Source organism: Trichoderma atroviride, chromosome 5 (genome assembly GCF_020647795.1).
Source record: "Trichoderma atroviride chromosome 5, complete sequence".
Lineage (NCBI taxonomy): Eukaryota > Fungi > Ascomycota > Sordariomycetes > Hypocreales > Hypocreaceae > Trichoderma > Trichoderma atroviride.
The window spans coordinates 1,745,079-1,766,747 of NC_089404.1; the positions used below are offsets into that span (position 1 = coordinate 1,745,079).

A 21,669-nucleotide genomic window follows, 5' to 3' on the forward strand; every position below is an offset into this window, starting at 1 on the left:
TCATCAATCTTCTCTTCTCTCCTGTCTCTGTCCCTTGCATACAGCTAACTTTTGGTAAACCACAACAGCAGCAACAACAACAACAACAACAACAACAACAACAACAACAACAGCAGCAGCAAGAATCTGGCGATAACTGATCAAGGCCAAAACAGAAGAAATCTCCAGTGGAACTAGCGGTTCAATGCCCCGGTTACTAGCTGCAGGGGGCCTGTTTACGTCCACTGAATAGAGCGCGCAGAACCACCCAAGCAGACAAGCGCCGCTACTGCTGCAGGGCGCTGCAGGTCCCAGGACCGGGCTGACGATGCGATGCAAATGCAAAGACGACGTGCTTCAGCGAGAGACAAAACAAGCAGAAAAACAAGAGGTCGGACGGTCGAGGTGAGGCCCTCGCCGTGGACGGTCAAAGAACTGGCTGGCGGGTTAACCAGATCTGTCTCTAGCATCGTCTAGCATTGAACTTTCCGGCAAGCTACGACATGTAAGATTTCAGGCACCAAAGTGGCTCCGGCTCGATGGCCTCTAGCGGAACTGTGCCTGGGATATCCGTGCCAGACTAGCAAACTTACAGCATTGACTACGGGCTCGGTTTGATTGAGCTGATGGAGCTGGCGTCCCGGCGACGAAGCAATCTTGAAGCCCGATCCTCAGAAGCTGGGACAGCTTGAGCTCGGATCAATCGCGATTCCAAGATTTGTGCCTGTTCCGTCGTCTCGTTGCGGTATTAATTTGCGGAGCTGCAGGTCCGTTGCGTTGCGCTGGGTGATTGAGCAAGCGAGTGGCGCAGGCGCTTTGCCCTTGCATATGCTGAAATTACCGACGTCCGTTTCTGGCTGCTGATATGATGTGCGCCTGCAAAAGCGAGCCCTGGTGCATATGCACGGAGATGCACAGAGATGCACAGATACAAACAAGTCGAGCCCCAGGACGCTCTGCGCGCTGCTGTGCTCTGCGCTGTTTGGTCCTGTCGCGCCGGACCGTGCAGAGGCGCCCGTCAATGGGAAGCGCTCAGTCCAACAGCATGTGGCTCCAAAGATAGCATGCAGGAGATGATACCAGCTCGTGGCACATGGATGGAATGTTGTCGAGGCAGAACAAATGAGCGAGCGGATGGTGCGCAGCCGATTGGCAAATACTGGACGGGACAAAGCGCGGGTCCTATGCACGAACACATGGACGCCTCAGATTGGATGCTGCGGAGGACGCTAGCCGGAGAACATCTGCCAGCTCTCGGAAGGATGCGACGTGAAACGACGTCCATCATGGTGGTGGTGTAGCAAGTTCTATTCCTGGGAACCATGTGCACATACAGCGATTCATCCACCTGAAGCAATCCGGAGGACGCGGAGCGATAGGCCATAGTCTGCGGCTCCATTATAGCGTCGATTACGGTTCATTTCGTTCTTCACGTCATTGCGCAAGTCTGAGTTGGTACTGTCCTCGTATACAGTCCCGAGCTGACCAAACACCCCTGGCTCACATAAACGTTGATTGATACGGAGCATCTCTTACGGAGAACCCGAGTCCGCTCAGTACCCACTGCAGGACTGACTAATAGACGGAGCTGTGCCAGGACCAGGGCAGAAGGCTGGGGAAACTCTCTCAGCCTGGTGCAAAGAGACGAACCAATTGGCGAATGGCAGAAGAGCTGCATTAGAGTTTGGCTGCCAAAAAAAAGACACCAGCATGGGACGGGCGTTTGGGATCGAGTGGCCTTGACTTTAGCACATGGCACTCGCATTGAGTTCAATTAGAGCCGCAGTAGCATGAAGAGCGTTGAGGTTGCATGATATGGAGCAGGTACCTTTTACTAGAGTCGGCCTGGCCTAGGACAGTTCCGATCGCGTGTTAGTGCCATCTCTTGATTCAATGCTTCCATTGTCTTTTAGCTCAAGACTCAAGACTCCAAGATGCCATTATCTCAATGTAGAATGCCCTTTTTTATTTACTACTAGTAGTTTTTTATCACCACATCCAACAGCCTTTTGCGCGTTAATTTTCGCAATGCTCGCCGCAATAAATAGCTGGGGCTGCCATTGTAATTCTCCTCCCGCTTACATAGTAGGGTAGCTAGATTTTATCCCCCTCTTTTTTTTCCATGCAGCTTCATTCGCTCTTAAGCTCTCCCTCCTTGGCGACTGGCGCGCGGCTGTTTTGGCTAAACGCTCTTCCTGCCGTGGCCTGTATATCGTCTCGCATCCACACGGCTTCTCTGCACCTGGGAGATACGCTCCGTGTCACCGTGAAGAAGCTGCAGTTGTGGCTGTCTGCTGCTTCAGCCCGCATCGTGCATAGTGCTACCACATTTGCGGTGACGCCCTCCGCCAACCATCACCATCAGAGTGAGATGGAGCATCCTCTCACCGAGGCCCAGGCCTTTGGTCTCCTGGTAAGCCCCAATAGTCTGAAACTCTGTTTCTGGTTCTCTATCAAAACATGATGCATCAGATAAAACGAGACGGAACGCAACGCCGCTGATCAATCTATTTATGCTTTTTGCTCTTGCTCCAAAATCAACAGACGGCGTACACCTTTGTCTACGTCCTCCCGCTGTACGCCTCCTCCAAGACGAGGGCCTCGCCGGACCGCTCGCGAGACGCCCCCCGAGGCCATCCGCGCCCGGATCTGGACCGTTTCACTTTCCACTACTGCATGCTCGCTCGCCACCTTTTTTATCCTGCGCCATGTCTGTTCGGGCACGGCCTGCAGCGCGCTGCGCCTGATGGGCTATTGGCCGCTGGGCGTGACGGAGACGCTCAAGACGTGCTTGCTGACGGGCGCGCTGTTTGCTGCGCCGCTGTACGAGTGCCTGGTTGTCGATGGGGTTTGGAGGGAGTGGGTGGATGGGCTGGAGCCTCTGAGGCATGTCTGGGCTGAGTGGCCCGCTTGGCGAAACTACGTTGCTGTGAGTGTCTTTTCATATCTCATCTCATCTCGTCTCATAGGTAGTCATATCATGTCCCTTAGCAACCGACAATGGCCTCAGTTCCACCCACCCCATATCTTGTCTTTCATACATGCTCATCTGTTTCTTAGGGCCCCATCACCGAAGAGTGTCTCTTCCGAGCTGCCGCCGTCCCGCTGCTGCTCAAGGCCGGCTCCAGCCTCGGCAGAGTCATCTTCCTGTCCCCCGTCGTCTTCGGCCTCGCCCACGTCCACCACTTTTACGAGTTCCGCGTCACGCACCCGGAAACGCCCCTCGTGGCCGCCATTGCCCGCTCCGTCCTCCAGTTTGCGTACACGTCCCTCTTTGGCGCCCTGGCGAATTTCCTGTTTCTGCGGACGGGCTCGCTGCTGGCTGTTGTGCTTGTCCATGCGTTTTGCAACTCCATGGGATTGCCTCGCGTCTGGGGCAGTGTTGAGCCGTATTGGCTGTCGCAGGCGGATGCTTCCAAGTCGCGGCAGGCGGTTTTGTGGTCGGGGGTTTACTATGTGTTGCTGTTTGGTGGGGCGTATGCTTGGTGGAGGAATCTTTATACGTTGACGGAGTCGCCGCTTGCTCTGGCGGTGTTTTAACGTAAAACACTTTTTTTGACTTTTGTTTATATATAGATATATATGCCTTGGTCCAATCTATCTCATGCATGATGAACTGGAAATTCCAGCTTTGGAAAACAAAAAAATATCAACATGACCCCCCATGGGCATTCCCGCTGTAACCATCTGATAACTCCCAGTCGAGGCCTCGTATTAGCATTATCGTGAGATTTTGATGCTTTTCTTCCATGTTTTGCGCATATCGTGCTTATTCAGCTCGCATAACTAATATATTTTCTGCATTGTCCATCCCCCAAAACGAGCATCTAGATCCTCGCATCCCTGCTAAGACTACGTAGTGAGCCTTCTATAGAATACTCATCGTCCACCAGTGGTCGGCGGTGTCGTAGAGTACTCTGATCCCCGACCGAAGAGTCCCGCTCCTTTCCCTTGGAGCCTGTGCTTCCTTCAGCCATGGCATCGTCTGGGCCTCTGGTGTTCTTTTTCCTGGGCCACAGACTGGGTAGTGCAATCTGCTGGAATCGAGGCTCTACGGCCCGCTCGTCAAACCACCTGTGCAGCCGTGACTCGATGAGCTGTGCGATTTTGGGCACGTCTTGTAGCCGTGAGCGACTTCCGAGCAGACTCCTGATGGAAAAATCGAGCCTGTAGTCGTCTAAAAAGTTAAAGGCCATCATAGTCGGCGTCGATTGAGAAGGGTTGCTCGGAAGGAAGGAAATAGACAATGTTCCGCTGAATCGCACAACAGAGACGGACAAGGCTACCGGAAGAACTGCAGACAGCTTTTTGGGGTAGTTGAGAAGAAGCTTCGTCTCGACCGCCATGGTGAGCATGTCGCTGAGATCCACGTCCATGCGAGCCTGGAGGCGCGTGCCATCCCGCGCTGCCGTGGCGGGATCGAACTTGACGTGGCTGCCCAGGCTGATGCCGTCTTCGTCGACGGGGATGATGCGGCAGTTGCTCAGGATGGGAAACTCCTCGCCGAGGCTGAGCTCCGTGACGCGAATCTCATCCACAAAGTCGGGCCGGGAGGTGCCGTTGAGCGTCTTTGTGAGCGAGTTGAGGATGGCATCGTCGTGCTGGGCGTCGCTGCGGAACTGGGCGATTGTCTGGGCGATGAGCACGTTGAACCAGTCGAGGCTTTCCGGCTGGTGGCTGTCGACGTTATAGTACGTCTTGCTCAGGATGGATCCAATGGTCAGCGTCGGGGGGGCTCCTGAGGACGGTGGACTTTTTCCGGTTGAGTGACTGGCCGTGGCGCTGGCTGGGCGAGCGCAGCCTGAGGAGGGATTGCTTGTGTGCTAGAGTCCTGGATCTGCGTTCTGTGGCCCGCAGCGAGGCGGCCACGTCTGGCGATGGGGCATCGCCAAAGATGAAAAATTTGATAAAGACGGCTAGGATGAGGACAACGGAGAGTTGGCCGAGGATGAGGCCGTGTGTGAAGGAGAATCTATTGATCTCAGTAAGTGAATATGAAACAACCTAGTGAGTCTTTGAAAGCTAGAATAAAGTGAGGTTTCGTAAGATGGACATGATGAAAGAGGACAGCTTACGTTGGTTCATGCCGCGCCGGGCAAGTCTCTGTCGACATTATCGGGATAGTTGGCAGATCATTCGCCAGAGTGAGTGAGAAGATCAATTTAAGCGCTGCAGTAGCCACCCATTGGTCCGGGTGATGGATGGATTGCAGCCGTCAAGAGGTGAGTTTGATGCTGATTTGTGGTGTAAATCGATACGTTGGGTTGGATTTGGAGAGCTTTGGAGAGTTGACGGGCCAATCAGATGCGGCGGTTTGCCCACTCTCTGGGATTTTAGCGGCTACTTACGCCGGATGAGCCTGGGCCGAGATCCGACTTGATGGAAAACATATGAAGGATGGAAACAGAAATATCTTGGATAGAATCTCAATTTATTTTTTGTTATATATAAATGTGTATATGCTTCTTTATGTACTATGACTTGGTTTGAAAAAGATACATTTTATGTGTTGCAAAAGCTGTATGAATCTAGCTTTCAAGCTTTGAGAAGATGTGCTCATTCAAATGAAGTCTCCAGATCAACTTTCGCGTTCTTCTTGTATTATTTGATATATTTTATCCCATTATTTTAATATACAATTCCCGTTTTCCTTCAACATCAACGGCCAACATCTGCTCAGCTCGTCGGAATAGGCATCAGCAAGCTCGCCGCACTAGTCTTGATTGGGCACTAGTTTCGCAGCTCCCTCTTACCTGTTCTTCCGAGTGAGGTCACTCCTCCATATCCCGTACCACGTCTCCAGCCTGGCTCCAGCTTGCCGATAGCAGCATCTTAGCTAAACTCGCAGATCGGATACCCTCTCAGCAGCTTCTGGATCACAGGCAGCCTCTTGGTCGCAGCGAGCGAGCTTGGATTGTGTGCGGCGTGATATGATGTAGCCGGCGACCCAGCGATATCTTCGTCATCATGGATGTCTCTCAGGCCGTCTCGGGCTACTTGTCCAAGATGATGCTGGCCTCGGGCGACTCGTCATCCTCGAAAATGAAGGTCCTGCTGCTGGACAAGGAGACCATTTCCATCGTCTCAACGTCCATCACGCAGTCCGCGCTGCTGGACTATGAGATCTACCTCATCGACCGCCTGGACAATGCCGCACGGGAGAAGATGCGCCATCTTCGGTGTATCTGCCTGGTGCGGCCTTCATCGGAGACCATTCAGCTGCTCATAGACGAGCTCCGGGACCCAAAGTATGGGGAGTATTACTTGTTCTTCACCAACGTAGCGAAGAAGTCTGCGCTCGAGCGGCTTGCCGAGGCGGACGATCACGAAGTCGTCAAGGTCGTGCAGGAGCACTTTGCCGACTACATCGTCATCAACCCGGACTTATTCAGCTTCAACATGTCTCTCCCGCAGCAAAGAATATGGGCCGGCAGCCCCGATAAGTGGAATCCCGATTCGCTACAACGCTGCTCCGAGGGTCTCATAGCTGTTCTTCTCTCCCTCAAGAAGAAGCCGTTGATCCGCTACGAAAAGAGCAGCTCTCTTGCTACCAAATTAGCTTCCGAAGTGCGCTACTTGATGACAAAAGAAGACCAGCTATTTGATTTCCGCAAAGTTGATACACCTCCGCTGCTGCTCATCCTGGATCGTAGGGAGGATCCGATAACGCCCTTACTTACCCAGTGGACCTATCAAGCCATGGTTCATGGTCTTCTTGGCATCAAAAATGGCCGAGTCGACCTCAGTGATGTCCCAGATATCCGGCCTGAACTGAAGGAAATTGTTCTATCTCAAGACCAGGATCCCTTTTTCAAGAAGAACATGTTTCTAAACTTTGGTGACTTGGGCGGAACCATCAAAGAATACGTCGAGCAGTACCAGTCAAAAACAAAGAATAATGCCAACATCGAATCGATATCCGATATGAAGCGGTTTATCGAGGAGTATCCAGAGTTTCGGAAGCTCTCAGGCAACGTCAGCAAGCACGTTACCCTTGTCTCTGAGCTCAGTCGGAGAGTTGCCGCGGAGAGCCTGCTGGAAGTTAGTGAGCTCGAGCAGAGCTTGGCTTGCAACGACAACCACGCCTCTGACCTCAAGGTAACGAAGGCCTCAGTCTCGATAATTACCTATGATGACGCATTTACTGACCATTCACGCAGGCCATACAAAAAGTCATTCAAAACCCCAATGTACCAGCGGGGAGCAAAGTCGGGGTGGTAGCTCTATACGCCCTGCGCTACCAGAAGCATCCTTCAAGCGCACTGCCCATGCTCATGGATCTTCTCGTTGCGGCTGGCAACGTATCCCCGAGACAGTCGGATCTAGTTAAAAAGGTCTTGACCTATCACTCTTCATTACATACGTCAGACGCCCGGGGCGGTATCTCAGACATATTTGACTCGGCCGGTATATTTTCCGGCACGGCAAACCGCTTCAAAGGCCTCAAGGGCGTGGAAAACGTTTACACACAACACAGCTCGCTGTTGGAGGGCACTCTGCAGAATCTCATCAAGGGTCGATTAAAAGACCAGCAGTATCCATTCGTCGAAGACAGCGTCCCTACTAGAGATAAGCCGCAAGACATTATTGTTTTCATGGTGGGAGGCGTTACGTATGAAGAGGCCAAGATGATTGCTGGAGTGAACGCTACGATGCCTGGTGTGCGTGTGGTTCTTGGCGGCACAACAGTCCATAATACGGCTACGTTTTTGGAAGAGGTTGAGGATGCGGTGTCCTCTTGGTCTTGAGGGGTTATAGAAGATGTGAGGCCATGCGGCTATGAATATATAATATATGATAATAATCTAAATGCTATCAATTGTGGAAGTGAAACAGCTGCGATTAGTAGCATTTGATACGTCGAAGTGCTGAAGCAGAGAAATACGTCATATGCACTTATCGCACATATGCACATATGGGGAGCTATCGATAAAAATTATTGCGACACTGCCTCTAGCAATTACAAGAAGACTTGACGCATCATGATTTCTACGGGGGGAGTGTATGATATAGGTGATTGACGATATTCATGTGAAATGAGTGCTTTATTGCGTCCACGATCATTTCACTGGCGACCAATTCTCAGGCATCGTCGGTTTGCCACAGTCACAGACAATCACAGGTGCGAAGCATCTTTTTCAAGAGACCACAGAGTGAACAAACAGACTACTAAACGTCCTTTTTTTTGCAGAGCCTTCGATGTTGTCGTTATAGGAGGTGGCCATGCCGGCGCCGAGGCTTGTGCTGCTGCTGCGAGAGCCGGTGCGCGGACGGCCCTGGTTACGCCAAAGCTCGATAATCTGGGAACATGCTCCTGCAATCCGAGCTTTGGAGGAATCGGCAAGGGGACAATCATTCGAGAGATTGATGCCCTTGACGGCTTGGCGGGGAGGATTATCGACAAGGCTGGTGTCCAGTTCCATCTGCTGAACCGCAGAAAAGGACCAGCTGTGTGGGTATGTATTTTCGATTGTATTCCACGAGAGATACGATTTGTTCGAGTCTAATGCTAACGTATTTGCTACCATTAGGGCCCCCGAGCGCAGATTGACCGAGATTTATACAAAAAGTACATGAGAAGCGAGCTCGAATCATATCCAAACTTATCGATTGTCCTCGAGAGCGTGTCGGATATCGTCTTGACAGAGAACAAAGGCTCTGCTGAGGGATCAAAAGGCGCCATTGCTGGTGTGCGGTTAGAAAATGGCGAAATTCTACAAACTGGACGGGTAGTCATCACTACGGGAACGTTTCTGGGGGGGCGAAATACACATTGGGCTGGAGGCATATCCGGCAGGCCGCATTGGAGAGGCGGCGACAACGGGCTTGAGCAAATCACTGCGGGACGCAGGCTTTCAGCTGGGGCGGCTGAAGACGGGAACTCCACCGCGACTTGATAAGGCGTCCATCAACTTTGATATACTTCAACAGCAGTTTGGCGACAACCCCCCAGCTCCATTCAGCTACCTGAATACAGAGGTGGCCGTTCGAGACCAACTCACCTGCAGCATCACATTCACAAATGACGCTTCGCACAAGATTGTTCAAGACAACTTGGACAAATCCATTCACATTCGTGAAACCGTCAAGGGCCCGAGATATTGCCCTTCGTTGGAATCAAAAGTCATTCGATTTGCAGACAAGGAACGGCACATTGTATGGCTTGAGCCAGAAGGCTTTGACAACCCAATCATATACCCCAATGGACTATCCATGACGATCCCCGCTGAAGCGCAGGAGCAAGTACTGCGCTCAATACGAGGCTTGGAGCAAGTCAAGATGCTGCAGCCTGGCTACGGAGTAGAATACGACTATGTTGACCCTCGAGGCCTAAAGTCTACCCTTGAAACAAAGGCGATTGATGGACTCTATCTAGCAGGGCAGATCAACGGCACTACAGGCTATGAGGAGGCTGCCGGCCAGGGAATTATCGCCGGTATGAATGCCGGGCGATCTGCTCTGGGCTTACCCGGCGCCTCGTTATCTAGATCTGATGGCTACATCGGAATCATGATTGACGATTTAATCACCAAAGGCGTTACAGAGCCTTACCGCATGTTCACATCGAGAAGCGAGTTTCGAATGGCGGCTAGAGCGGATAATGCTGACCTTCGACTGACGCAAAAGGGACGCGAGTGGGGCGTCGTCTCTGACCACAGATGGAGCGTCTTCTCAGACGAGAAGCAGCAGATTCTCGATCTCACCAAATCGCTAGGCGCCGTGTCTCTGGCGCCAGAGGAATGGAACCAAGCAGGATTCCAGGTGAAGAGGAGCTCGCAGCGCCGCACCGGCATCGACATGCTGAGGCTCTCCAACACTGGAGAGCGCATCCAGCTGGACCAGCTCAGCTCAGTCGTGCCCGAGATTCTCAACTACCCGGCGCGCATTCGAGAGAGGGTTGTCATTGAAGCAGCTTACGCCCCTTATATCAAGATGCAGGCAGCCGAGCGCGGACAATTTGTCAATGACGAAAACATCCGGCTGCCGCTGGACCTGGACTACGATGGCATCCCGGGCCTGGCCCTGTCGGAAAAGGAAGTCCTGAGGCGGACGCGGCCCGAGACTCTCGCGCAGGCTCGTCGCGCAGAGGGTGTAACCCCTTCCGGATGCATTCGATTGCTTGCTTACATTCGACGCCAAGGGTCGTCTACAGGGGCGCTTGTTGGATCGGAGAGAAGCCCATTGGAGGCTCAATTGCCATGATTAACTGATTTGAGCTGTGATTTTTTTCTATTCCTTGTTCTTTGGGATACTATGCTTGTCATGGCGGAGTGATTGATTAGGCATGACTGTAAATATGGAGGCATATACAACTCTTGTGTATACGGCAACTCGAGCGCTAGATGGACTCATCATGGACACAACACATCCTCTGTACACTAAAAGATGATATCAAAAGACTGCACCAATCGGCGTTTTACTCTCGCTTAACCTTGATACCAATCCTACACCGGCTTTTACACACATGCATCCCGTCATCCACTCTCCTGTCAGACGTGATGTTGCATTGCATCCGGCCGTCAGCCTTGAAGGTAAAAATTGTCGTTCCTCTCTCACTCTGAGTTGCGAATCCTACGTAAGCAACTGGGCTCGGACAGGCTCGGGATTCTCAGCAATGAGCATGTTGCGAATTGGATCCTTGCTAGGCGTGGATGACGAATTTTCCATTGAGTTCTATGCATTCAAGACGGTGATTCCATGCATTTATATACATATCAGTAGTATTGCAACCAAGCGGCGAGAATAAAGACGGACGCTTGTTGCTAGTCTAGTCTGACGGATCTGTCAGTTGGGCGATTCGATTTGCAGCAACCAATCTACTACCTAAATTTAGCATATTTGCCGATATCGGGTGTGACTCGATGAGCTGCATAACGCCTAGACTAACCTGACAAGCTCACCCCACCAAGATTTTCGAGGCCTGGAGTGACGAGAAAATTGAAAACCCCAGCAACGCCATTGCTTCTGCCCATCTCTGCGGCGGCTTTGCAGAGCCAGAACTCGGCAATCGACCTCATCCAACTCCAACACAGGCTCTGGAGGCGGAAGCGCGCCTCGAGCAATCGCAACAATGGCGGACGCAAAAGCCCCGCACACGATTTCCATCCTGGGCGAGCCCAACATCGTCGTCGACCATGCGCTGTGGCCCAACTACATTGTGCAGGATCTGACGCAGAACCTGGCCTCGTCGACGTATGTGCTCATCACCGACACGAACCTCTTTGACACGTACGTGCCGGCGTTCCAGCAGCGGTTCGAGACCTCCAAGGCCAACGAGAATGCGCGGCTGCTCACCTACAAGATCCCGCCCGGCGAGGCGTCCAAGAGCCGCGAGACAAAGGCCGAGATTGAGGACTGGCTGCTGTCGCAGCAGTGCACGCGCGACACGGTCATTATTGCCGTGGGCGGCGGCGTCATTGGCGACATGATTGGCTACGTGGCGGCCACGTTTATGCGCGGCGTGCGCTTCGTCCAGGTGCCGACGACGCTGCTGGCCATGGTGGACTCGTCGATTGGCGGCAAGACTGCGATTGACACGCCGATGGGGAAGAACCTCGTGGGGGCGTTTTGGCAGCCGCGGCGGATCTTCATTGATCTTGCGTTTCTGGAGACGCTGCCCGTGCGCGAGTTTATCAATGGCATGGCCGAGGTTATCAAGACTGCGGCCATCTGGAACGAGAAGGAGTTTACGGTTTTGGAAGAGTCGGCGGCGACTATTCTGTCGAGTGTTCGTTCCAAGGGCCAGGGCCGTCTGCAGCCCATCAAGGATGTGCTGAGACGCATCGTCATTGGCTCGGCTGGAGTCAAGGCAGAGGTTGTTTCTTCGGATGAGCGAGAGGGCGGCCTTCGCAACTTGCTCAATTTTGGCCACTCCATTGGCCACGCTATCGAGGCGCTGCTTACTCCCCAGCTGCTGCATGGAGAGGCCGTGGCTATTGGCATGGTCAAGGAGGCAGAGCTGGCTCGATTCTTGGGCGTGCTGCGACCCGAGGCGGTTGCCAGACTTGAAAAGTGCATTGCCTCCTATGGACTGCCGACGTCTGTCAAGGACAAGCGAGTCGTCAACCTGACTGCTGGCAAGAAGTGCCCTGTGGACGTGCTGCTGAAGAAGATGGGCGTGGATAAGAAGAACGACGGCGCGCAAAAGAAGATTGTGCTGCTGTCGGCGATTGGCAAGACACACGAGGCAAAGGCCAGCTCTGTGGAGGACCGGGATATCAGAATTGTCCTCTCTGATTCTACCGAGGTGACGCCCGGCATTCCCGGCGATCTTAAACTCACCGTTACACCCCCCGGATCCAAGAGTATTTCCAACCGAGCCCTGATTCTCGCTGCTCTCGGTACTGGTTCTTGCCGAGTCCGGAACCTGCTTCACTCAGACGACACCGAGTTTATGCTTTCTGCCATTTCCACCCTCGGAGGCACGTCTTACTCGTGGGAAGAGGGCGGCCAGCTCTTGGTTGTCGAAGGCAACGGCGGCCAGTTGAAGGCTTCTGATGAGCCTTTGTACATTGGCAACGCGGGAACTGCGTCGCGTTTCTTGACTACTGTCGCGGCGCTATGTGCTCCCACTAGCACTGCTACGACTACTGTGCTGACTGGCAATGCGCGAATGAAGACACGACCAATTGGGCCCCTTGTTGACGCCCTACGCAGCAATGGCGTTGCCATCGACTACCTTGAGCGGGAGAAGAGTCTTCCTCTGCGAATCAATGCCTCGGCTGGCCTGGAGGGAGGAGAGATTGAGCTTGCAGCCACTGTTTCCTCTCAATATGTGTCTTCCATCCTGATGGCCGCTCCTTATGCCAAAAAGGCCGTTACTCTGCGCCTGGTTGGAGGCAAGCCCATTTCTCAGCCATACATTGACATGACCATCTCCATGATGAAGTCCTTTGGCATTGAAGTCACTCCCTCTGCGGATGAACCGGACACCTACCACATTCCCCAGGGCGTTTACAAGAACCCTGCCGAGTACATTGTTGAGAGTGACGCCAGCTCTGCCACTTACCCGCTGGCTGTGGCTGCCATTTCCGGAACCACTTGCACTATTCCCAATATTGGATCCAAGTCCCTTCAGGGAGACGCCCAGTTTGCTGTCAAGATCCTCAAGCCGATGGGATGCGAGGTTCACCAGGACGACTACTCTACTACCGTCACGGGTCCCAAGGATGGAGCCCTCAAGGCCCTGCCGAGTGTCGACATGACGACCATGACGGATGCTTTCCTTACCGCTACTGTCTTGGCGGCGGTGGCTACGGGAACGACTGAGATTGTTGGAATTGCCAACCAGCGAGTCAAGGAGTGCAACCGTATTCTGGCCATGAAGGACCAGCTGGCCAAGTTCGGCGTGCTCTGCAATGAGCTCGAAGACGGTATTCAGATTATTGGCAAGTCCAGGGATAGCCTGGTAACACCTACTGAGAGCATTCACTGCTACGACGACCACCGTGTTGCCATGAGCTTCAGTGTCTTGTCTCTTGCGGCCCCCGGCCCTGTCTTGGTCACTGAGCGAGAGTGTGTTGGCAAGACCTGGCCTGGCTGGTGGGATGTCTTGGCTCAGTCGTTCAAGGCAACGCTGGCGGGTGTTGATACTGAGAGCAGCCGTGAGGCTAAGCCCAAGACTTCTGCTAATGTCCAGCGCTCCATTTTCGTTGTTGGCATGAGGGGAGCCGGAAAGACTACTGCTGGTAAGTGGGTTGCAAAGACTCTTGGTTGGAAGTTTATCGATCTGGACCACGAGCTGGAACGACGAAGCGGCACGACTATTCCGGAGATTGTTCAAGGCCCTCGAGGCTGGGAGGGATTCCGTGAGGATGAGCTGGCGCTTTTGCGCAATGTTATCGAGGCTCATCCGAAGGGATATGTCTTTTCATGCGGAGGTGGCATTGTCGAGACCCCGGCTGCTCGCGAAGTCCTCAAGTCGTACGGTGCTAACGGCGGTCTTGTGCTGCTGGTCCACCGTGATACTGATCAGGTTGTCAACTACCTGCTTCAAGATAAGACAAGACCGGCTTACACGGCCGAGATCCGGGAGGTTTACGAGCGCAGGAAGCCCTGGTACAGGGAGTGCAGCAACATGCTCTACTACAGCCCGCACTCACAGGATGCCACTACGTCTGAGATTCCCGACGACTTTTCACAGTTCATCTCGGTGATTTCGGGAAAGTCCAAGACTCTTGAGACCGTCTCCAAGAAGAAACATAGCTTCTTTGTTTCTTTGACGTTGCCTGACCTCAGCGCCGCGGTGGACATTTTACCTCGCGTCACTGCTGATAGCGATGCGGTGGAGCTGCGTGTGGATCTTTTGCATGATGTACAGCCCGAGGCCGTCATGAAGCAGGTGTCGTTGCTGCGATATGTAACTGGAAAGCCCATCATTTTCACGGTCCGAAGCGAGTCTCAGGGCGGAAAATTCCCCGATAACGACAATGAGCTGCGTCTGGAGCTCTACCGTTTGGCTCTTCGCATGGGCGTGGAGTACATTGATCTTGAGGTGACGTCGACGGATGAGATTATGCAGGAGGTTAGAGATAACCGCGGAAGCTCTGTCATCATCACGTCCCACCACGATCCTGCTGGTGCTCTGTCATGGAAGAATGCGTCTTGGATTGCGGCTTACAACAGGGCACTGCAGTATGGCGATGTGATTAAGCTGGTTGGCACTGCCAGAAGCGTCGACGACAACTTTGACTTGATCCGATTCAAGTCCAGGATGCTGGCGGCCCAGCCAACGCCCATTATTGCCCTCAACATGGGCTCTGCTGGCAAGCTCAGCCGTGTGCTGAACGGCTTCCTCACTCCCGTCTCGCACCCTGCTCTTCCCTTCAAGGCTGCACCCGGACAGCTGTCCGCAGCTGAGATCCGACAGGGCCTGTCTCTGCTGGGGGAGATTGAGCCGCGCAACTTTTACCTGTTTGGTAAGCCGATTTCCAAGTCGCGGTCGCCGGCGCTGCACAACACCCTCTTTGGGCAGACTGGCCTGCCGCATCATTACCAGCGGTTGGAGACGGACAAGGTTGAGGATGTTGTGGAGGTGCTTCGCGCTGCGGACTTTGGCGGTGCGTCGGTTACGATTCCGCTGAAGCAGGATATCATGGCTCATTTGGATGAGTTGACGGATGCGGCCAAGGTTATTGGCGCCGTCAACACGGTTGTTCCCGTGGCTGATGAGTCTTTGGGTCGCCAGCGGTTGATTGGCGACAACACTGACTGGAAGGGCATGGTTCACGTGCTTCGCAAGGCGGGTGTCAGGACGCAGGCTGGTGATGCCAGTGCTGCTGTCATTGGCACTGGAGGAACTAGCCGAGCTGCCATTTTTGCCTTGAACGCCTTGGGCTTCAAGCCCATTTATGTTATTGGCCGAGATGCCCAAAAGGTTCAGGCTCTTGCGTCGAGCTTCCCGGCCGAGTATGACATTCAGAGTGTTGCTAGCGCTGCTGATGCCGAGAAGCTCGCGAGCAAGCCTGTTGTGAGCATTAGCACTGTTCCTGCGGATAGGCCTATTGACGGCGGCGTTGGGGAGATTCTCGGCGCTGCGTTGAAGCCTGCTGCTGCTACTGCTTCCGGAGAGGGGCAGAGCAGGGTTTTGCTGGAGATGGCGTATCACCCGCCGCAGACGCCGGTGATTCAGATTGCGGAGAAGGTGGGTGGGTGGACGACGATTCTGGGGTTGGAGGTTCTTGCTGCGCAGGGGTGGTACCAGGTATGTTGATTGCTTGATTGGCTTTTTCTTTCTCGAATATTACTAATGTGTCTTTTTGTGCAGTTTGAGACTTGGAATGGTATCAAGCCGCTGTTTAGCGATGCTTTGGATGCTGTTGTTGGAAAGGAGGCGGCAGCTCAGTAGACTTTGAACGCTGCTGTGAAGTTAGAAAAAAAGCAGTATAAGGAAAAAAAAGTTTATATATTCTTCGTTTCTTTTTTGGATGAGAATTAGAGAGGTATTTGACCTCCCATCTTTCCCCTTTTTCCTATATAGGACATTTATCAACATGAGAATGTTTGTTGTGCTTTTTGAATTAAGGACAGTCGCATAGATACTATGTATTGTCATGGTTGCCCCCACAAAGCTGCGCGTTGCCGTACTGTGAGAACTTTGAGGCTGGTGTGCAGTGAATCACGCCCCGTGATACCGCACATGTAGGTACAAAGGCCACACAGCTGAGATGAGGATGAAAGACTGGAATTGGAATTGGACTGTTTGGATATCATAAGAGTACCTACCTACGTACTATCAGTATGTAACCAAGATGGGGGGATGTAATAGTGCCAGTAGAGGTAGAGGCCGTTTCATTTCGGGCTGTCGTCAATTGTCGTCAATTGTCGTCACTCGTGTACGACATTTGTCGCTTTACCAGTGCATATATGGACCCAGGTAGGTGCATGTATGCAGAGTCAATTTTAATTTTTTTTTTGGGATAGCTAAAATATGATGGAACTCTAGAATAATAAAAAAAAAAAAAAAAAAATGACGGGTAAGCAAACGGATTTGATACGGGCGTTGAGAGCCTCGTCCTAGGTACAAAAATTTCTCCAAAGATTCAGAAGCATTTGAAAATGCCTTTATATAGAAACGTTTGGAGTCAGTAAACCGAAGCCGATGATTTTTTTTTTTTTTTTTTTTTTTTACAAGACATATTGGTCATTTTCGCAGCTGAGAAAAATCATGGTGAAGTGAATGAGATGTGTATTCCGATAGAAGAAACGAGTACCGGCTCGGTTGCATCTACCTAACTAAAAGTGGACGTCTGTCCCATCTACATGTTTCGCGCACTGATTCGATCTGACCGTCGTGAATTAGAAACCCATGCCCTTCGTATAGACGAGAACCACCCGCGCTGCTCTCTAGACAATAGTTTCCCTTTCCATTCATACTCGTCCATGTTCTTGTGGGATACGGCGAGGCTCAAGAACCCAAGCAAAGCCCTCCTCATCCTCTCCGGCTCCTCTATCAGGCTCACATAGGCGTACTCGCCACCATCGCATTCCTCGCGGCTGACAAACACCAGCAAAACAAGTGTCCGCATGTCAAAGAAGGCGACAAACGGTGTGTTGTAAGCCTTGGACTAGTGAACGCCCTGTTTGAGGAGTGTTTCGGCGTTGGTAACATGACCGTCTTCTTCTTGCGATTCACTGTTGTCCCTGCCCCTCTCCATGTACCTTTTAAAGGTTGTGTGGCTGCTGGCAATCTTGGCTCGGAATTCTTCCTCAATGATGACGGACACTCTCTTGTAGTCCAAAACGGCGTAAAACCTCTTCTCTTGGCCCGGATTTTGTTTGAAGTAGACTCTGTCCGCACGAGCTGTGGCTTTGGACGCCTCGCTACCGTATAAGAGCGATGGCATATGTGCACTCAATACCACGTTGACAGGGTGAGTGAGTTCCAGCGTTGCGCCTGCAACGACATCCCCCTCTGTGTCGTAGATTGCACTGGTTTCTCGAGTCGGAAAAAAGATGGTCTGTAGGTCCTGCTCATGTTGTCTTAATATGGGATTCGCCAGCTGCGCCCATGCAGAGGCATTGACCTCTAGCAAGAAAAGCGGAGGCTCGGAATTCCTGGTTGTTTCGCCTGATGTGTGTGCGATATGGTGCGTGTCTGGAGAGTTGGGGCGGTATACTGGTTCGCTGAAAGACTGGTAAATGCTTGTAGGAGCCATGTCTGTTTCTGTTGGCTGAGTGGAATGATAAAAAACGATGGCCAAGGAGAAACACGAACAAGGACGGGGGAGTAAGGATACGAAAAGGAAAAGGTGGGATATATATATATAACCAAGAGCTTGCAATGAATCACAGCTATGCCTATTGTTGCAAATTGCACATGGTCAACTGCTCGCTGTGAATCGCCATTGTTGCAGCACTGCCTCTCACGGAAGCGAAGCGAAGCACAATACTAATGGTTGTGTATTCAGAATAGCTTCATCCCATGTTACCATCACTGATTGACGCATCTCACAAAAGCAAGGCCCACAATACATCACGGTGAAATTCACAATACAAAGGCGAACTTGGACGTCTATTCAGCCACCTGCCTATTGTGATGAGCTCTGCAGGCACTACGCTATTGACATTCACAATGGGTCTCAATAGAGGCAGCCGAAGCAAAATCCCGTTGAGTCTTCAATATGGTAACTATATGTGAAATATCTACCGGATCGGTTCAAGAAAATGCATGGCAGAGCTATCGAACGAAGCTGATAGGTAGGTAGATGAAATTACGCCATCACTGATACAAAGAAAAGCGAGCCCCAGACACACACTATGTTTGCTGTGAAAGTTGAGCTGGCGTGGTCTACTTGGTCTCCAATGTTAAAGATCCCTCTTGGTCTTGCTCGCATATCAAATTGACTCAGAGACAGTACAATATCTTCTTCTCATAGTTCTGCGGGTATCGGTGAGCGGCTTCCATATTAGTGGCAGCAGGTAGAGTTTGAACAATCATTAGGTTGAACTTGCACGTATATTGTATCGTCTGCGATTCTGTCCATGCAGCCTCTTTTTTTTTTTTTTTTTTTTTTTTTTTTTTTAAATTTACAAATATTTCGTCTGAGAAACAGAGCTACCAATTACGTTTCTTTCTTCTCCTTTTAGCCTTTTGAACTGGCCGTTTCTTCTCCTTCATTTCTGCCTCGTCTTCCCTTTTCTTTGCCTCTGCCTTCTCTCTCTCTATTGCTTTTCGCAAACTTGGCTCATGTACATTGTACCAAAACCAGTTAGGAGGCTGGAACATCGTGAGGTCGGGCCATTGGGCAAGAAACCAGTCATATCGCGCCTGAGCGGAATATAAATGTTTGGGTACCCAGCCTTCCCCATCCATTAATGCCCATGTACCTTTGAATAGGTGAAGTGGATGCTTGGGATTGGTTGGTGGAGGTTTGCCCTGGGGAGCGGACCACTTGGAGTTGTAAAGACCTCGGATCTTTGCGATGCTGAAATCTAAGAGAACGACGCGACCTTTGTCTGGGTCTACCATGATGTTGCGCGGCGCGAAATCGTGCTGGTTGACCCCGTAGAACCCGAGCCAGGCGTATATCTCAAAGGCTCTCGCTAGCAGCTGCATCCTAACTTGGGCCGGTATGCTTTCAACTCTACCCTCTGTGATGATGGACCGCATACTGGGGAAAGCAAAGTACTCCATCAAGATCAAGCGCACGTCTCGTCGTTGACCGTCCAGTAGTTGGCTTTCCCAGGTATAGCTCCCATAGTATCGTGGTATTGACCCTTTCAGAGCTTCTCGCACCCGAGGGTAGCCAACAGTGTGCTCCTTGTCCATGTCTTGCAATGTCACAAACGCCGCGGCTTCGTTGGTGAATTCCAAGTCTGCATTGTAGGTAATGTCGTCCATGTCCCACAGGTAGTATAGTGGATCGTAGATTTTGGCGACAAGCGGTGTCTCGCCGTCCTCGAAATGACACTTGACGACTTGAGCGCCACGGCCATCGCCACACCTGATCTGGCTGTCGATTACTATGGTGCGCGTTTCTGGATTGGCGATGGGTTTGCCTTGGAGCGGCGGATATTGAAGACAGAAGCGGCTGGCTGTATCGAATTGCTTCCAGGGGAACATGCGCTCGACGCGAGAAGTCATATCGCGATACATGAATCCAAACGGGGGATGAGGCATGCATTGTTGGATTTTCAACACGGCGCCAGGAACATATGGCAAGCCCGGCTTGAGGTCGTCTTTGATAGGCGGGTCGGGAGGATGATCCATGATGCTCTGTTCTAGCTTGCTCGATGGAATGCGAGAAATGATTGGATTTCGGGATCCAACTGAGATGGGGGAGACGATATGGTTGCTATGCCAGGAAAAAGCAGAATGAATGGAAAGTGAAGAGAAGAAAGAGAAGACGGAAAGCGCTGCATGCCATTGGCTTTAGCGTGAAAGCGGTGCTAGCGTGCGTGATTCACTGCATCGCATCAGCCTCAACTTCAACCTCAACTTTGGCCCAAAGTTTGTGACGAGGTAGCGGCAACAACAGCCGACGTGCAGTGTCGACTTGGAGGTTCCAATGACTGACACTTTAAGTTGTTTGAGATCGGCACTTGTAGGACTACCTACCTACCAGCCCGGGGGGGGGGGGGGGTTTAGTTACAGTTATGGGCCAAAAGCCAGTGGACGCTATACTATGTACCACTAAAAGTTATATTTTTTAAAAATTCATAATTAAATCTATAAAATACATATGCAGGTAATTAAAGTGAAAATTTAATAGTTATTCATGAATATTTTATATTTTTATAATACTTACTTATAATATTTAAATCTATAGCAGCTGTTATAAATTAAAGCTGTTAGATTATCCCCTCCTAAACTTGGTGTGTCTTTATTTTTTCCCGCTTGTAAATTTTTGGCCCCTAACTGTATCATTACCAGATGAACAGCGCTAATTTAGGGTTAAAAAACAAGGGTATTGCTATTCGGGGCGGTATTTTCACTTTACTGGTCCCGTTTAGGATACTAGCTTCAGCGGATCTCACGCTGGCCCACCAAAATGCAGTGTGATGCACTGGAATATACAAAATTACAAGTAGTTCAAAATAAATAACGGGTCTTTAGCCCCAACTTGAGCGCTGTTCATCTGGTAATGGTCACCAAAAACACACCCCTGGGTTCCTAGGTTCCTATAATAGTACCTACCTGTACTCCGTACCCACTACTACTATTTACCTACTACCTAGGTAGTGGTTCTACTAGGTACTTGTAGTACTTAGTAAGTCTGCAGCAACAACTTCAACAAAGAGTGTACGTGTATCAGACTGACTACTACTATATTAGCCAATCAACCCTCGGCATATGGTTTGCGACGACTTGGAAAACACCGTCTCGAGAACCCTTTTTAGCGACGTTTAGAGAAGGCGTTGAGCACCATCTAGCGCGTCATGGCGCTGATACTCAAGGCCTGGATTCTATCATGCCTTTTTGCATCAAATCCCAGCGTCTAGCGCGGAGCAGCTCAATGCCGCACAGTAGTTGAGTTGGACATCTCATTTGTATGACAATTAATGAATAAGATGGATGTGGAAAAGTCGGAAAAGCAAACGAGACCCCGTCAATGAAGGCGCTGGTTGTCGAATTTTGCGGCCGTTATTCCTCTTATGAACCGAAGCAACGCCATCCTGGGTTATGAGAGGTAGTCCACACCTCCAACTTGGATTCTGAGCGCGCCCGGCAGATTACAGGAGTTGACAGCAGCTGACTCTTTGCTTTACTGCGATCCGAAAGGAACCGACACTATTATCAAGGCTGACTTGAATGGAAGCTGTGTTGCTGCCGGGAAACACCGCCGGGTTTGAGATGCTGCTCCACATGCATGTACACACAGAAGCCTCACTCAGTCAGAGACTGCTTATCAGATTTATGGCTGGGGAGCAATCCGGCACACTTTTTCTGGTAACTGCACACTCCTTCTTATAGTCATCAAAATATCTGCCCCCTTTTGAGTGTGCTGGATCCAAGTACTGAGAGGGGATTTCGCTCTCTAATGAGCGCTTGGGCATTGTTGCTTTGATGATAGTTGACGATGTACTAGGCGAGCCAACCCCCCCTTCATCCATGCAAGTAGTAGTAGTAGTCATCGTAAAGGGGTATCTAGCAAGAGTAATAAGCAATCGTAGCCATTTCAATACTGCCCGCAGCCGTCACGCACTGTGATGCATGGACTAGGTATATTTACTTACTTACCTACCTAC

General features: G+C 51.4%; 11 protein-coding genes across 11 annotated transcripts; 6 read left to right on the plus strand and 5 right to left on the minus strand.

Moving 5' to 3' along the window:
* Nucleotides 1–899: 899 nt before the first annotated feature.
* TrAtP1_009799 (uncharacterized protein) lies at nucleotides 900–1,280 on the plus strand (the record flags this gene model as incomplete). The annotated part of the gene is made up of 1 exon (XM_066114442.1): nucleotides 900–1,280. The coding sequence occupies one exon, from the start codon at nucleotides 900–902 to the stop codon at nucleotides 1,278–1,280; it is 381 nt and encodes a 126-aa protein (XP_065970538.1).
* A 680-nt stretch (nucleotides 1,281–1,960) lies between these two features.
* On the plus strand, nucleotides 1,961–3,528 carry TrAtP1_009800 (uncharacterized protein). Its single transcript, XM_066114443.1, has 2 exons — nucleotides 1,961–2,908; nucleotides 3,040–3,528. The coding sequence occupies exons 1-2, from the start codon at nucleotides 2,726–2,728 to the stop codon at nucleotides 3,517–3,519; spliced, it is 663 nt and encodes a 220-aa protein (XP_065970539.1). The 5' UTR covers nucleotides 1,961–2,725; the 3' UTR covers nucleotides 3,520–3,528.
* Nucleotides 3,529–3,806: 278 nt separating this feature from the next.
* TrAtP1_009801 (uncharacterized protein) lies at nucleotides 3,807–4,355 on the minus strand (the record flags this gene model as incomplete). The annotated part of the gene is made up of 1 exon (XM_066114444.1): nucleotides 3,807–4,355. The coding sequence occupies one exon, from the start codon at nucleotides 4,353–4,355 to the stop codon at nucleotides 3,807–3,809; it is 549 nt and encodes a 182-aa protein (XP_065970540.1).
* Nucleotides 4,356–4,665: 310 nt separating this feature from the next.
* Nucleotides 4,666–5,092, minus strand: TrAtP1_009802 (uncharacterized protein; the record flags this gene model as incomplete). Its single annotated transcript, XM_014091146.2, has 2 exons — nucleotides 4,666–4,951; nucleotides 5,055–5,092. The coding sequence occupies 2 exons, from the start codon at nucleotides 5,090–5,092 to the stop codon at nucleotides 4,666–4,668; spliced, it is 324 nt and encodes a 107-aa protein (XP_013946621.2).
* A 664-nt stretch (nucleotides 5,093–5,756) lies between these two features.
* Nucleotides 5,757–7,811, plus strand: TrAtP1_009803 (uncharacterized protein). Its single transcript, XM_066114445.1, has 2 exons — nucleotides 5,757–7,077; nucleotides 7,140–7,811. The coding sequence occupies exons 1-2, from the start codon at nucleotides 5,947–5,949 to the stop codon at nucleotides 7,725–7,727; spliced, it is 1,719 nt and encodes a 572-aa protein (XP_065970541.1). The 5' UTR covers nucleotides 5,757–5,946; the 3' UTR covers nucleotides 7,728–7,811.
* Nucleotides 7,812–8,015: 204 nt separating this feature from the next.
* On the plus strand, nucleotides 8,016–8,876 carry TrAtP1_009804 (uncharacterized protein; the record flags this gene model as incomplete). The annotated part of the gene is made up of 3 exons (XM_066114446.1): nucleotides 8,016–8,101; nucleotides 8,171–8,435; nucleotides 8,511–8,876. The coding sequence occupies 3 exons, from the start codon at nucleotides 8,016–8,018 to the stop codon at nucleotides 8,874–8,876; spliced, it is 717 nt and encodes a 238-aa protein (XP_065970542.1).
* A 316-nt stretch (nucleotides 8,877–9,192) lies between these two features.
* Nucleotides 9,193–10,182, plus strand: TrAtP1_009805 (uncharacterized protein; the record flags this gene model as incomplete). The annotated part of the gene is made up of 1 exon (XM_066114447.1): nucleotides 9,193–10,182. The coding sequence occupies one exon, from the start codon at nucleotides 9,193–9,195 to the stop codon at nucleotides 10,180–10,182; it is 990 nt and encodes a 329-aa protein (XP_065970543.1).
* An 868-nt stretch (nucleotides 10,183–11,050) lies between these two features.
* TrAtP1_009806 (uncharacterized protein) lies at nucleotides 11,051–15,826 on the plus strand (the record flags this gene model as incomplete). Its single annotated transcript, XM_014091144.2, has 2 exons — nucleotides 11,051–15,682; nucleotides 15,746–15,826. The coding sequence occupies 2 exons, from the start codon at nucleotides 11,051–11,053 to the stop codon at nucleotides 15,824–15,826; spliced, it is 4,713 nt and encodes a 1,570-aa protein (XP_013946619.1).
* Nucleotides 15,827–16,269: 443 nt separating this feature from the next.
* On the minus strand, nucleotides 16,270–17,006 carry TrAtP1_009807 (uncharacterized protein; the record flags this gene model as incomplete). The annotated part of the gene is made up of 2 exons (XM_066114448.1): nucleotides 16,270–16,279; nucleotides 16,768–17,006. The coding sequence occupies 2 exons, from the start codon at nucleotides 17,004–17,006 to the stop codon at nucleotides 16,270–16,272; spliced, it is 249 nt and encodes an 82-aa protein (XP_065970544.1).
* A 39-nt stretch (nucleotides 17,007–17,045) lies between these two features.
* On the minus strand, nucleotides 17,046–17,636 carry TrAtP1_009808 (uncharacterized protein; the record flags this gene model as incomplete). Its single annotated transcript, XM_014091143.1, has 1 exon — nucleotides 17,046–17,636. One exon carries the CDS (start codon nucleotides 17,634–17,636, stop codon nucleotides 17,046–17,048), a length of 591 nt encoding a protein of 196 aa, XP_013946618.1.
* An 899-nt stretch (nucleotides 17,637–18,535) lies between these two features.
* On the minus strand, nucleotides 18,536–19,690 carry TrAtP1_009809 (uncharacterized protein; the record flags this gene model as incomplete). The annotated part of the gene is made up of 1 exon (XM_014091142.2): nucleotides 18,536–19,690. One exon carries the CDS (start codon nucleotides 19,688–19,690, stop codon nucleotides 18,536–18,538), a length of 1,155 nt encoding a protein of 384 aa, XP_013946617.1.
* Nucleotides 19,691–21,669: the final 1,979 nt, after the last annotated feature.